General features: G+C 42.9%; 1 protein-coding gene across 6 annotated transcripts in view; it reads right to left on the minus strand.

The window, feature by feature from the left end:
- DROSHA (drosha ribonuclease III) overlaps positions 1–15,489 on the minus strand; it is a 120,905-nt gene that overhangs the window by 86,776 nt on the left and 18,640 nt on the right. For all 6 annotated transcript variants that reach the window (XM_032861917.1, XM_032861921.1, XM_032861922.1 and 3 more), the window contains 5 exons: positions 15,075–15,216; positions 13,127–13,281; positions 9,909–9,989; positions 3,776–3,862; positions 606–692 (listed from right to left, as the gene is read on the minus strand). In XM_032861917.1, coding sequence (XP_032717808.1) covers positions 606–692; positions 3,776–3,862; positions 9,909–9,989; positions 13,127–13,281; positions 15,075–15,216 — 552 coding nt within the window. The remainder of the gene's footprint in view (positions 1–605; positions 693–3,775; positions 3,863–9,908; positions 9,990–13,126; positions 13,282–15,074; positions 15,217–15,489) is intronic.

Consider the following 15,489-nt stretch of genomic DNA (forward strand, 5'->3'; position numbering starts at 1 on the left):
TTAGCTTTGAGACAGCAAGATTTTGACTCACAGATACAGAACTTCCATTTGAACCAATTACCAATAAGGCAACTGTAATACCAGTATAAAAATATCACAGATCTGTATGTCAGACAAAAATCTCTTAAAGAAGATATAGTCCTGGGATTCGAAAGCAGAAGAATGTAGGAAATTAATGCAGGCTCCAGATGTCCCGAGCATAACTCTCTCTCTTTTCCTGTTGCTCAGACACTAGATGATAGCTGCTCCTTAAAACTTTCCAACTTTCTTTTTTGAAGGACACCCAACCCAAAATAGCTTTGACACATTATTCCACAGTTTATCCTTCTTTTTCAATCTTTCACACTCTCAAAATGTTATTCTAACACATGTTTACTTACACCATTTAATGTGGACCAAACCTGTGACTCATTAGCACAGATGTCACACCCCCATCCCCGACACACGCTGCCGCAGACTTCCTGCAGCTCACACAGAGGGACGCAAAGTAAATGTTACTTACAAGTCAGAAGAAAAGAAATTTATTTTTGACTTTCAGAAACAAGAATGAAGGGAAGGAAGAGAATATAGGAAAGGAGAAAGCCAGCCAATTAGTACATACTTACATTGGTCAGGGGGGCATGTGCAAACATAGAAAATCCTTCAAAGATATACTCATGATCATCATATTCTATAACAGTTGGCCTGTCAGTCTAAAAGCAAATAGAAACACAAAGTGTGAGCTTAAGAACATGATTTGCATGTACAGAAATCCTTCAGAACACAAAGATACCAACAGGCGAAATGTATGGACTCCACAGGCAACATGAACATTTTTCTAAACAACCAGGGAGAACTTTATACAAAAGTTTAATTTTAGGTGGAATTCTCTGGCTTCAGTAATATTTACATATTGAGATAATCAGGAATATTTACTATGGGTGTCATAAAGGGGAAAAAAGGCTATATGGCTTCATTTTCTAGGAACCTGTTTTATTTAATCCCACAATACTACTAGATCTATTCTTACTGAACTGTATTCCCAAACTAAGGAAAGTTCTAATAAGAACAAGACAATAGCACAATCAACTCAAAGCTCAAAGTGGAAGAAGACTCAGCATCACAACAGTCAAGACTAGCAATAGCCTAGAAGGCCTCCGGGTCCAGAGGCTCAACCCCTCACAGCTCCATTCCCAGGACCTCCAAGGAGAAGCCACCCACCACATAACGGCAACAGATCAATTCCCACATGATGTGAAAATTTTAATTATTTGAAAATTGAATTTGTAGTTAAAACATACAAATGTTAATCCAAGCATACGAGATTCTCTTCCTTATGCTATTCTTATAGACTACCATTTTTAATCCTAGATGTTAAATATGGAACTAATTATCAAGACTAGTAACCTAAAAGACACTTTTTAAAAAAGATTTATTTATTTCAGGGAGTAAGCAAGAGAGAGCGCTAGAGAAAGAGAGCATAAGAAGGGGGAGGGGCAGAGGGAGAAGCAGACTCCCCGCCAAGCAGGGAGCCTGAGGTGGGGCTCAATCCTGGGACTCTGGGATCATGACCTGAGCCGAAGGTAGATGCTTAACTGATTGAGCCACCCAGGGGCCCTAAAAAACACAGTTTTTTAACACAGGTACTGAACATTATTCTTTTAAACCTTATATATATACAGGGGCGCCTGGGCGGCTCAGTGGGTTAAAGCCTCTGCCTTCGGCTCAGGTCATGATCCCAGGGTCCTGGGATCGAGTCCTGCATCGGGCTCTCTGCTCAGCAAGGAGCCTGCTTCCCGCTCTCTCTCTCTGCCTGCATCTCTGCCTCCTTGTGATCTCTGTCAAATAAATAAATAAAATCTTTAAGCCTTATATATATATATATATATATATATATATATATACAAAGAACTGGAGGAAGGTGCTAAAGAATACGCTCATGTTCATTAGTTGTTTTGCCAATATTACCATTACTTTCTATTTCAGTAATTCTAAATAAAGCTAATGTAAATTAAATACAATGAAAAGAACTTCTGACAAAAGAAGGTATAGCCACTTTGGAAAACAGTTTGGTAGTTCCTCAAAACATTAAACACAGAGTTACCACATGATCCAGAACTCCAGGCCTAGGTTTGTACCCGAGAGACATCCACATAGAAACTTCTACACAAGGGCGCCTGGGTGGCTCAGTGGGTTAAAGCCTCTGCCTTCGGCTCAGGTCATGATCTCAGGGTCCTGGGATCGAGCCCCGCATCGGGCTCTCTCTACTCAGCGGGGAGCCTGCTTCCCCCTCTCTCTCTGCCTGCCTCTCTGCCTAACTTGAGATCTCTCTCTGTCAAATAAATAAATAAAATCTTTAAAAAAAAAAAAAAAGAAAGAAAGAAACTTCTACACAAACGTTCATAGCAGCATTATTCATGACAGTCTAAAAGTGGAGACTACCTAAATGTTCATCAACTCAATAAATGAACAAATATAGTATATCCACACAAGGGAATATTACTGGTCCATTAAAAGGAATAAAGTTTGGGGTGCCTCGGTGGCTCAGCCGGTTAAGTGTCTGCCTTTGGCTCAGGTCATGATCCCAGAGTCCTGGGATCAAATCTTGGTTGGGCTCCCTGCTCAGTGGGAAAGGCTGCCTCTCCCTCTGCCTGCTGCTCCCCCTGCTTTGTGCTCTCTCTCTGACAGAGAAATAAATAAAAATCTCAAAAAAGAAAAAAAGGAATAAAGTTATATGGTACAACATAGGTGATCTTAATAACATTATGCTGAGTGAAAGAAGGTAAAAAGATCACATTTTCTATGATCCCATTCATATGAAATATCTAGGACAGGCTAATGATAGAGACAGAAAGTATCTTAGCTGTTGAAGGCTGAGGGATATGATAGAACTGACTGCCAATGAGTACAGGGTTTCTTCTGAGGATGGATGATGACAGTGTTCTAAAATCAGATTGTGGTGATGGTTTCACAATTACATGAAAAGACTTCTATCAGGAAATAAATACACTTTAAATGGGTGAATTTTACAGTATATGAATGATAACTTGATAAAGTTTTAAAAATATATAATTACTAATCATCTAATTTTGAAACTGAAATCTCTCAATGATAGGAGTAATAGAATTAATAACTTTCCACTGTGAAAAACAATAAAGAACAGGGGACCAGCAGACAGTCATGCACGCTGTCTAGGTGTAAATCCCCACTCTGCCATTTACTACCTGAATAATCTTCAGTACGTGACTGAACCTCATCTATACAACATAGATTACTGCCCCATCTGTATAGTGGGGATAATAATTCTCCTTCATCAGTTTATTGTGAGAAATAAGTTAACACATGTTAAACATTCAGAGCAATGGCTGGTACCATAGTCAACAAATAATTAGGTATTATTATTACTGTTATAAACACAACAGACCTTCTCGATTGGGTCACTAGATAATATATTAGTTATTCACTGATTTTTAAGAGATGAGAAAGGTTCTCCATATTCTTCCACCTCCACAGTTCCAATGAATAGCTCCAAAAGTCACAGCTATTATGAATACGGCTACTATGAGGTACGGACAACATAACTGAAAAAAGGTATAGAAAGTAGTATGGTGAGAGGAAGCTAAATAAGAGTGATTATGATAATGGCCAATTTTATCAACATAAAAATAACAAATTTTTTTAAAGAAAATTTAAGAACTGAATTTGTACTGAGCCTATTCACATTTTAACCTATCCGAACACATCAAACCTATTTCCATTTTAAAAGAAATGAAATCTGATTTTGTTAGGAACTTACCAAAAAGTTTGTAGGAGGGGAGACTGTAATTCGATAGTGGAAAAGTCTGCCAGCATTGTTGGTCATGGGACGACAGGGCTTGATGGCCTGAGGGGGGAAAGCAAAAGTGAGTTTAAAAGTCAAGTAGCAAAATATTTTTATTTAAAAACAGACTGCATTTCTAGATTCGCATCTGACAAAAGAGGTTTTATGTGTGTTGGTAGGAAGAACAGCACCATTAACTAGATGAATAAAAAAGGACCAGCTGATCACCAGGACTCAACGTACTTCCTCACATGCATGCAATACAAGGGGTTCAGGTAACATGAAGATCTTTCTAGATCTCAATTTCTAAGACTTTTATTTGTAACATAACACAATACTTGACCTTCAGCTAAACTCCCAATGTGCTTAAAAAAGGGGTGGGGGAATCTCAAAAGTAATAGGTTTTGATGGGGGGGGGGGGGGAAAGGACCATTAAATATGCTCAGTAAAAACAGAAGGGACCAAAAATGAAGGACACATGAGAGGCGGCAGAATAGAACAAGCACGGAGTTCAAGATGGGAAAAAGAAAACAGAAACTGATGCTTTTTTTGCTCTCCTTCCTTGGATCACCACCAGGTTGACAGGGGCTTTGTTGGGGCGGCCTCACAGTTCGACTGATCCCTCTGTCCAGTCCTGCTTACACATTCCTTCTCTCGCAGGTAAAGTTCCCTAAGAAACATCAGGCACCCAAACTTCATCTTAGCATCTGTTTCTGGAGAATCCAGTGTGTAGCTCCAGGAATGATCCAAGAAAGCAGGAGATAAGATAGGACTTTGAAGCTGAAATTACTTACCATCCACTGGCAATGAGGACCCCATCATGGTGGGAGGTGAAGTCCCCAGCACCAGATGGCAGACCAACGGAAAACTCCCAAAGATGATGACTTGGGAGGGTGTACCAATAAGCAGGTGCAGTGAACCAGGTATGTAAGATTATGAGAGAACGTGTGCTGTCAGGATAACAGGATAGGTGGCTATTGCTAAGCACCCCTAATGCCCTACCATGTCCCTCAAACTTTAGTGTGCCTTGAAATCACTGGAGGGCTTGCTTTACCTCAGACTGCTTGCTTCCCACCCCCAAGATTTCTGATTCAGCAGATGAGGCTGGCTGAGAACCCGGTTTCTAAGGAGTTCCTAGGTGAAGCTGGTAACTGGAGAACCACTGCTCCACAGAAATGTAACAGGAGAGGGGGAGGAAAGGCAACTGGAAGCCAGACGGACTGCTGGAGGCACACAGAGAAGCTGTCCCCTGCACTGCCAAGACCAAACCCAGGGACAGAGATGGTTGGACTTTAGAGACAATTAACAGCCAACAGGGTAGATGCGTTATGCCAAGGGACAAGACCTGGAAACCTGAGATGAGGACATACAGGTTGTAACTCCCCAGACCCTTCGAAATCATCCATCCCCTCATAGGTAGCCCAACTCTGTCTATTAAGAGCAATGACTCACCTGTATCTAAAGGCAATGGAAGACCCTACAAGGCAACACTGCCTCCCCCGAAACAGTCTCCCCTTCTGGCCAACAGACCTACAGTTAGGGTCACTTCACAGCATAACCCAGCTGTGGGGGGGGGGGTGCTTCGAGGAGAGATTATATCCCAAAGGAACTGCAAGAACTAGCCAGCATGAGCCAGCAGCAGAAGGCTGCACAAGACCAGACGCTGAGAGTGCTTGACCAAAAGCGCCAGAACATAAAAGTGGTTAGGGAAGAGTTCACGGACTTGTGAGCATTCAGGATTCGGGACTCCAGATGCCAGGACCCCGTACTAGGATGTCTCCTAAAAGCATGAAAAAGCAATGGCCCATGATAAGTGTAGTTAAAATACCAAAACTGCCATGACAGAAAAGGAAGTAATTCAAAGAGTCAGGAAGTGGGCACATTAGAATGGATATAATATCTGTGACTAAAAAATATACCAGATTATCATATTCCATGGGAAGGCCCTGAGGACTTGTCAAGGCCATCTACTAGGGGCCAAAAGGAATGTGCTGGGGAAGGGACACCAGCCTCAATAGGAAGATCAGTGGTGGCCTCCTCTGCAGGCCAGGGCTGACTGTAAGAGAGGCTGTCACAGAGCAGAGCTTGCTGACAGCAGTGGGGATGAAAGCACTCTGAAACAAGGGAGTCAGGATGATAGGACTTAATTGTGAGAAGCCGGGTCTCATAGTATCATCATGACCAGCAAGATCCAAGTGGCAACTAAAGGGGTCTGGCCCACAAAAAGTCATGGAAGCAGTTCATAGAGTACAACATCCTGTATTCAGTAAAAGAGCTGAATAGCTGACAAGAATAATACTTAGTTTGTACCAACAGAAGAAATCAAGAATGGTTAACCAAGGGCTGGAGATAGGTTGCTCCAATAAAGTCATGATCCCTTTCCCAGTTCTAGACCTATAGTAAGAAGGGCCCTACAACACCACTGCAAGCAAAAATGGTCATGACAACCCTGTCCTTCCCCAAAGGGGCTTATGGCCATGTACCCAAAAAACTGTACACAGGGGAAAGGGGAACCGAGATTGTTCAAGGAATATTGGACAGAGCATCTGAATCAACACTGTTACTCAGAGGAGGCTGGGTACATAACTTCGGTACACAATCTCAGTCAAGGTCTTGTTTCCAGTAGGTCCCCTGCATCCACAGATCTGCCCAAGAGGCGTTTCCCCTGGCCCCCGAAACATTTCATTGGAATTGACAAAATTGGCAGAGGCACCACTACACAGTCCTTATTCTGTGGAGTAAGAGCCATCATAATGGAAAAGGTCAAGCAGAAGCCATCAAAATTCCACCATCCCTGACACAGGCACCAAAACCAGGATCACTCTTGGGGGATGGTATAGATTAGCGCCATCCTTAAGGATCCAAAAGACACAGGGGTGACAGTGTCATCATATCTTTAATTCACCAATCTGGCTTCCGGCGGGGGAAAAAAGGATCCTGCAGGATAATTAGAGACTACCACAAGCTCAGCTGTGCCATACGCTACAGTTCAGAGCAGACTCATAGGACCTCATGTTCAAAGTGATTTGCTGAATGTATGCTTTTCCATCCCAATCAGAATGAGGATAAGACACAGTTCACATTCTATGCTCATTCACAGAGAAAAGACAACATTTACAGCTTTGCTGCCAGGCTGTACTACCTCTCCCACTCACTGCCCCAACAGTCCACGGCGCTCTCCACCTTCTGGACATGCTGTGGAACATGAACCTTCACTGCATCTGTGAGTCGATGTTTATCAAACTAAAAGCCTCGGCAAAGCACACATGTTCCAGAGGGTACGGGAGACCCGCTACAACGATTCAGGGGCCTACCACAGCCACAACCATTTTTAAGAGCCAGGGATCTGAGTGCCAAGACATCAGTCCACAGTAACAGACAAATCACTGCATCTTCTACCTCCTACAGTGAAGAAAGCACAGCACCAGGCGGGCCTCTCTGGCAGGCAGTCTAACCCCCACCTCGGAACACTGTGCCCACTCAGTCCTGGAGCGGCACTGAAGGCTGCCAGCTGGGAGTGGGGATCCCGTGGAAGGCTCCAGCAGTTCCAAGCTATAGCGCGAGTAGCCCTGCTGCGGGGGGCCATGTAATTCAGCAAATCCTACATCGCTGGTGGGAAACGATGCTGAGGGGAGTCTGGCCACACAGGGAGAATCACAACGCTGGTATCTGGTGTTCTGGAGCAAAGCCATGCTGTCTACCATGAAGAACGCTATGCCTCTGAGAAACCACCAGTGTGCTACCGGCCCGGAGAGACATGGAAGGCATGGCCCAGGGATGGAAACAGGCATGTGGCTTAACGGCCCAGCATGAGCTGGGTTCTGTCAGTCTGACCCAGGCAGAAGTCTGGAAGGGACCGGCAACCATCCGTCCTAAGATGGGAGCCTGTACATCCAGAACCAGGCACGCGCAGGAGCAGCAGGCACAAACAGGCCGCGGGAGCAGGTGTCCCTGTCCCACCGGCACCCTCACTCAGCGGCTGACCGAGGATAGAAGGATGAAAGCAGAGGGAAAAGCCCAAGCTGGGTTTGCAAATAAGTCAGTCAGGGGTGGGGGAGCAAGCCGAAGACGGACTGTGATGCAGCCTCATTCAGGGAGGAATCTGAAAGACAGTAATGAGGGAAAGTCTTTCCAGTGAGTAGAGTTTCAGGCAATGTACCTGGTCATCCACTTTGTGTGGAAAGAGAAGTAGCCTGAGGTTAGAATATAGATGGACTCATGGCAGAAGCAAGTGGCCATGCCAGCTGGTCAGAGGCCTAGAAGGAAAAAGATTGGAAGATCAGGGATAAGAATGTCTTGGGGCAGGGGCACCTGGCTGGCTCAGTCGGTGGAGCATATGCCTCTTGATCTTGGGGTTGTGAGTTTGAGCCCCACGGTGGATGTAGAGATTACGTAAAAAAAAATTTTTTTTATTAAAACCAAAAAAGGTCTTGGGGTCGACGTGTGGGTGCATAAGTGGGAGTGAATGCAACAATCTCTGTATCACATGTTGGGTGTACACTGGAGAGCACAGACCATGGAAGAGGTACTAAACCACCTCACTGACAAATGACTTGGCCAGATGGGGTCAGCCAGCCTCAGTCATCAGAACCCAGAGCTGACAGTCTGGGCACATGAATGAAGGGGCCACAGCAGCACAGGCAGAGGATTCTCATGAGCCCAACATCAAGGACCTGACTTACCTTGGCTAAACTAACAGCCAATACCGAATATCCAATAGGCCATCTACAATGACCAATAATGGACCCCCAAAATGCTCCTCAGTCCTTGAGAAGACCAACCTGCCACTTAGTAGGTAGTTGGCTATGTAGGCCCCATTCATCTTAAAGTTTGTCTCACAGGAATAAACATGTACTCTGAGTATGGACTTGCCTCCCACCAGTTCTCAGCCAGCACAGCCATCCACCCAGATCTTCCTTCAAAGGGCCTGCTGCCCAACTGTGGAGAGAGCAGACAGCCTACAGCCACCGGCTCCTTCAGAGTCAGCTTCTGCTATAGAGCCCCCTTCCCCAAAATCATGCCCTTCCCAGGGCAGCCCACTCTGAGGACAGAGGGCAAAGAAGGTGTGAAGGCTAGGCCAGCCTGATGCAAGACAATTCCAGTAATTGGGGCTTTATGAGACCTGTCACAGGGGGACTTCTCCTTCTGCTCAGCCCTGCCTCCACTCTCTTCTTGCCTGATCCTTACGAAACATCTCATACTGCAAACTCTACTGCAGCACCTGCTTCCAGAGAGCCCCACCTGAGGCACAGGTGTGGACACCCACGAGGTGCAGATCCTGTCGCAGTCCCTTGCTACACTTGCCGACACCCAAAGACAAATGAGGTAGAAGCAAGGAAGCAGTTAAAACTATCCATCACTGCCTCATAGTCTTTATTCTCATTACTATTATGTTCTCAAACAAGTCTTCCAGAGAAATTAAGGATTTACACGTACTATGATTAAACATAGTATGATGGATCATTAAGTGATAATCTGCGATTAATAACATAAAAATAAAAGATGGCAGGGGGAAAATGAAGGAAAATAATTGAAAGGGAGCAGTTACATGAATCTCTATGATATGAAGTATTCAACTCATTCACTCAAATGTATTTGGAGTGTGCTTGATGAACCAGGGGATGGGGTATACAGGTCAAACAGTCCATGTGCCACTCACAGTTTAGTGGGGACCCTAGACTAACGAGGATAACAGCACACCCTTACAGACCTATATATCCCTAAGGAAAGAGAAAATGTGCCTTACCACAACTTAGTAAGATCATTTTTCCAAGGCCATTCATAACCATTTATAATAAAATCATGAAAAAAATTACTAGGTGTACAGTTTTAAGATATTTAAAATAACAACAAAACCCCCTCAAATATATCCTGCCTGTTTTAAACAATGAATCTTCCAAAACTTTTTAAAGTTCCTTGATAACATTCCCCACTCTACCCCCCAAAACCCAAGTACTTTTCTTCTCCAATTATCAGTAATGGAGACTATTAGGGAAGATAAAAAGACTATTTCGATGGTATTATTTCATTTGTGGGAAAAGAACAGCAACAGCATCTGTCTACTTCTGGCTTCTCAGCACTTACAAATATAATAAGCCAAATGAGTTACCTCTTCTCCGGGATAAATGCTGTGCCTGATTCCTGTGCGTCTGGCTTTGGCGCTGCATTTGCAGAGTGGCCCATCATTCATCTGTCAGAAACAGAATGTAATTCTTTTTTATTGGGGGGGAAAAACACACCATGCACAAGGAGGCCTCAGAAACTGTGTGGGTTTTAATGTCACGAATACAGGAGCTCTGAAGAGGCTGTCACGGCTAGAAGATTAAATGGATGTTCCAAAACCAATAATGCCACAGACTGTCTCTATTGTCTGATAAAGAGAAACCGTATGACGACGCTGGGTTCCCGAGTTATTTGTGCAGCCAAGCAGAAAATATCAATGTCACTGCACTGTTTGCCCCCATCTTCTCCTACAACTTTCCAATGTGTTTCTCCCGCTTCTTATTCCAGGAAAAATGACTCTTTCACAAAAGAAAAGCATATTTTATATCCTGAAGGAACACATAATGCTCTGAAGGTGACCTGCAGATTAAATGTTTCCAAAAGGGAAACCTAAAGGTATCTAAAGCAGAGGGGGAAAAAAAAAATCCTATCAGAAGCAGAGAAACTCAATGCTAATCAGCAGAGCCAATATCTGTTTTTTCACCTGAATTCCTTTTACTGCCATAAACTACACCCACATGATAGAAAGAGTGAGTAATTGCTGAATGCCTCTTGGATAGAAAGATGACTGCTAAGCATTAGGGGGGAAGGAGGGTGACAAATAACTCGGGGTCCATGTATTCAAGGAATCGTTACTCTAGACCGGAGAAATAACACACATAGGATATACTTAGTAATTTAAAGAAAAAGGGAAAGAGTCCATGTGGCAATACCATACCACTGGTTTTTTGTTTTTTGTTTTTTTTTTTTTTAATTTATTTATTTGACAGAGAGAGATCACAAGTAGGCAGAGAGGTAGGCAGAGAGAAAGGGGGAAGCAGACTCCCCGCCGAGCAGAGAGCCCAATGCAGGGCTCGGTCCCAGGACCCTGGGATCATGACCTGAGCCAAAGGCAGAGGCTTAACCCACTGAGCCACCCAGGTGCCCCACCACTGGTTTTAAAGGAACGAAATGTGAAGGGCGAACAGGACAGAAAAAGAAGATGGCTATTCTACATGAGGCAACACAGGAGGAAAGAAAGGGAGGGAAGAAAGCCTACGTTATGCTCCAGGGACATGAGACCCATCTAAACAGAATTTATACGAGCAAGAAGGCGAAAGATGCTGAACTGCGGTCCAAATCATAAAGGGCCTTAAAGCCAGTTTCGTGAGTTTATTCAATACAAATGGTAATAATCAAAACAGAGACCAGAGCATCAATTGGAAGATGGAGACACGGAGCTCCATTTCTCGCTTTCTTTGTATTTATTAAAAATATATAGTTGTAGGTATATAGAACGAACACGTAACACACCCATTTCCTTAGTTTTAGGGCTTTGTAACTTGCATCCAATGAAAATGTCTCAATAAAACTTCAAACAGAAATATTAAACTGAAAAATGCTAACTTTCTTTATCCTTTTGGGAAACCTAAAGCTTCAGGCGGAACTGCAGAGGGATAACACTGCTACCTAAAAAATCACATTAAGATATTATCCAAAGTAACATTTGGCAAACCGAGTTGTGATGGGCTTCACTCAAAAATCACAACACACTCCAAATACTGGTCAGTGCAGAAATCCGTGCTCCCTGATTTCCAGAGAAGCACACAGACATCCTACATTCCTGCCTTTTACCAGGTCTCGGGCCCCAGGGCAGCTCAGGCTTTACAAGGCTCAACTGTACAGAGGACACAAACCAAACATAGTAAACAGAAGGGCGAGACTACACAGAAGGCCTCTGTAAATCTCTAATAAAAATAAGAACATACAAGGGCGCCTGGGTGGCTCAGTCGGTTAAGCATCTGCCTTCAGCTCAGTCATGAGCCCAGGGTCCTGGGATCAGCCCTGCACTGGATTCCTGCTCAGAAGGAAGCTTGCTTCTCCCTCTCTCTCTGCCCCCTCCCAGCTCATTCTCACTCTCTCTCTCAAATTAAACAAGGAAGGAAGGAAGGAAAGAAGGAAGGAAGGGAGGGAGGAAGGGAGGAAAAACGTATAGAACCAAGGGATAGGCTTCTTGACTGAACAACAGAGTGTTAAGAAGACCACATATGGGGAAAAGGGTATGACAACTAATGGACACAGGATTTCTTTTAGGGAAAACAAAAATGTTCCAAAATTAAATTATGATAGCTGTTAAATCTCAAGACTACACTAAAAAAAAGGAATTGTACACCTTTAAGTGTGTAAATTGCATAGTGTGTGAATTATAACTCACTAAAACTGTTTAGAGAGATCATATGCATGGTTAATAACATAAAGTAATACTCAAAATGCTTCACAATTTTTAAACATTTCTACTCAATTCCAAGAGAGCAAAAAGTATCACAAAAATAAATTTCTATCAGGCATTCCACCTATATTAATTCTAAAGAAAAAAACCATTCAGATAGCTGTCATCTACCAAGAACCAGAAGGGCATTCAAATTAATATAGAATGGTATGCATTTATTTATAAGGTATAAATTTCACATTATCTTTGGATAGGTATATGTTTTATTATGCTTAATAACTTCGTGTGCATTAAAGATACTATTTTTATATGTATTATATATTTACAAAGTACAATTCTTTTATAAAGATACTATTTGGTATGAAGTTTTACTTCATAATAAATCAGTAAGTAAAAATAAAAATGATTATGTCCAGCTATGACATCCTTAGCTCAAAAGTGCTTAACAAGGAACAGAACTTACAAGGAATTGTGACTATTACCAACTAAGAAATATGAAGTCTTACAGGACTTAAGACATTGTTTACTATATCGCTGCAAGATACCTTCCAGATGAATTGCTTTTAAAAAGACCTACAAGTGCTCTCTCCCTCAGCCTACCATATATCTCCTTCCATTTACTGCAAGTTTAATGAGGCAGCACCATTATCCTGCTCCCTAACACAGAATTTACAAAAATCCTCAAACATGATTCAAGAGACAGTTGCTCTGGTGCTTATGCTTTGGGCTGAACTCTGAAGCTGAAAAGAAATAAGCTCCAAGGTATGACACACAACCCCAAGAGTAAAATTCAGTTTTCATACCAGCCAACATGCATCTTCTGAAGCTGGAGTCATAAATGTGATGTGTGGGTCTGCAACCTTCACAGCAAGAACACAACATAAAAACATGCGCACCTGCCCTGGGTCATTGTACCAAAGCTCATCATGCAGCCGGTCAGGATGGGCCTTTTTGCGCTTGATTTCTGCAATGACGTCAAAAACTTCAGAGTCTGAGCTGCTCGAACAGGTGCTGTCCTCATCAGACTCACATTCTGATTCACTCGAACTCTCTAATACAGGTCAGGGGAAAAACAGAGAAGATGAAGAAATTCACAATTGTTTATTCTTTCAGCAAACATCTGGGTGCCTACCCCACACCAAGCACTCCGCTAAGCCCGTGGATTATGAAAATATTATTATGAAAATAATAGAGCCCATGGTGCTAAGTCACAATCTAGTTACGGAAGCAATGAAAACAGTTTCAGAGAAACACCTAATGAACAATACCAGAGACAATGCAAACCACAGTGGTAGTGTGGACTCTCACATTTAAAAAGTGCAGTAATTCAAAAAAGGCCGAGTCCACCCTGACCCAGAGGGTCCCTGAGATTTCCTGGAAGGGGTGCATGTGATCCAGACACACAGATGGGGCAGAGACAGGCTGATGAGGGGCTAAGGGGAAAGGAATGCAAAGGGGGCACTCGGACCAAAGCATGGAGGGAAGAGCCCAGGCAGACTGGCTAGAGCAAAGGCCCCGCAGAAAAATACCAGGAGATAAGGAGTTCGGGTATCACAAACGCCAGAGTGAAGGCTCTGATTACCAGACTAAAGATTTTAGATTTTTTTCTCTCCATAGGAGCAAAAGATGGTTTTAGTCCTTGGAAGTGACTAGATAAAAAGACTGAGAAGTTTGCTAAGTGAGGTAAGCTAGTCACAAAAAGATGTGTGATTCTAATTCTAGGAGGTATCAGACTAGAGCTCAAATTCATAGAAGAGAAAGCAAAACGGTGGTTGCCAGAGGTTAGTGGCAAGAGGGACTGGGGAGCTGTTTAATGGGTACAGAGTTTAAGTTGAGCAAAATGAAAGTTCTGGAGACTACACAACAATGTAAATGGTCTCAATACTACTGAACTGTATATTTAAAAAGTGGTTAAATGGTACATTTTGTGTAATGTGTACTTTACCACAATTTTAAAAAACAGACTTAGAACTTAGGTTAATCCTACAAGAGATTAACGTAGTATAGTACAGTAATAAAACCCAACACTTACACAGTTGGATTTTTTAGTGTATTGCATAAGATAGATGCTATTGTCTTCCTTCCTTTACAGATGAGAAAAGTAAGGCACAGAGAGATTAAATCGCTTATCTAAGGTCACATACCAAGTGGTAGAGCAGGGATTTGAACCCAGGCCAGCTGGTTCCATCAGTGTTTTTGCCCACCGTGGACACTGCCTCTCAGCTGGCAGACATAATGAGGATGGGCAGATGAGAGCCAAAGAACATGGAAAAGGCACAATGGATGCCTCATCTGTGACTCGCTTTCTGTTAGGGGCTAAGGCCTCAGAGTGGTAAAAAGCAGTTTCTATCCTCAAAGATCTTAGCATCTACTTGAAACCTCAGAATACACATGGAAAAATAGACCACCATACGAGAAAATTATGGAAAGTATCCGTGTGAGTTGAGAGAAACCTTCGATCAGAGCTGGCCTAGCACTGGCATTTCCTCATCAAAGCAGGAGACCCTGGCAGTGGAGAGGGCCACACAGAATGCCTGTCCATGAGTGGCACAAGGCACAGGGTTGGGGTTAACAGGCTCCTGCTTTTGGTGGGGAAGCTGGTCTATGTTAACATGACTGTTAACATGCCCTGCAAATGAGATCTCTTATTAACTAAGGAAAAATAAGATCAAAAAAGAGAAAGTTCCACTGTTATGTTTTTTGCTGACCATAATTAAGGAAAATAAAATGAAAGAAGAAATTTCAATGTGTGACTCTCAAGAACTCATCTCCAAAGTCAAGGTTTCAGCAATAACAAGAGTCCAGGGTCTTGGTTTAGAAGTTGGTCCGAAGTTTGTGACTCACCCAAATCTTCATCTAGCTTCGTCTTAGGAGGCTCCCACGGAGGTCTAGCGGCTTTGGCCTTTTCTTGCCTACTCCCCAGCTCTTCCTCAAATTTATCGTATAAGTCACGCAGCCTACTTGTTCCAACCACAGTAGAATCCCCCTTTGAAAAAGAAAGGATCAATATTAGGAACTACATCAACAATAGCCATACCAAAGAGACATAGGACTTCACAAATAATCAAGGATTTGTAACAGCAAGATGCCATCTCCTTCAACTTAACAAACACTTAAAAACAAAATTCCTAATGCTGGCAATGGTGTTCTGAATCACATACAACATTTATGGCTAACACAATCCTCACGAAAACGCACTCTGCCAACACTGAGAAACATAAGAACTGTTCATCTATGCCCTTCTGATATGACAAAATAA

This window comes from Lontra canadensis, unplaced genomic scaffold (assembly GCF_010015895.1).
Source record: "Lontra canadensis isolate GAN:19392208 unplaced genomic scaffold, GSC_riverotter_1.0 scaffold22, whole genome shotgun sequence".
Lineage (NCBI taxonomy): Eukaryota > Metazoa > Chordata > Mammalia > Carnivora > Mustelidae > Lontra > Lontra canadensis.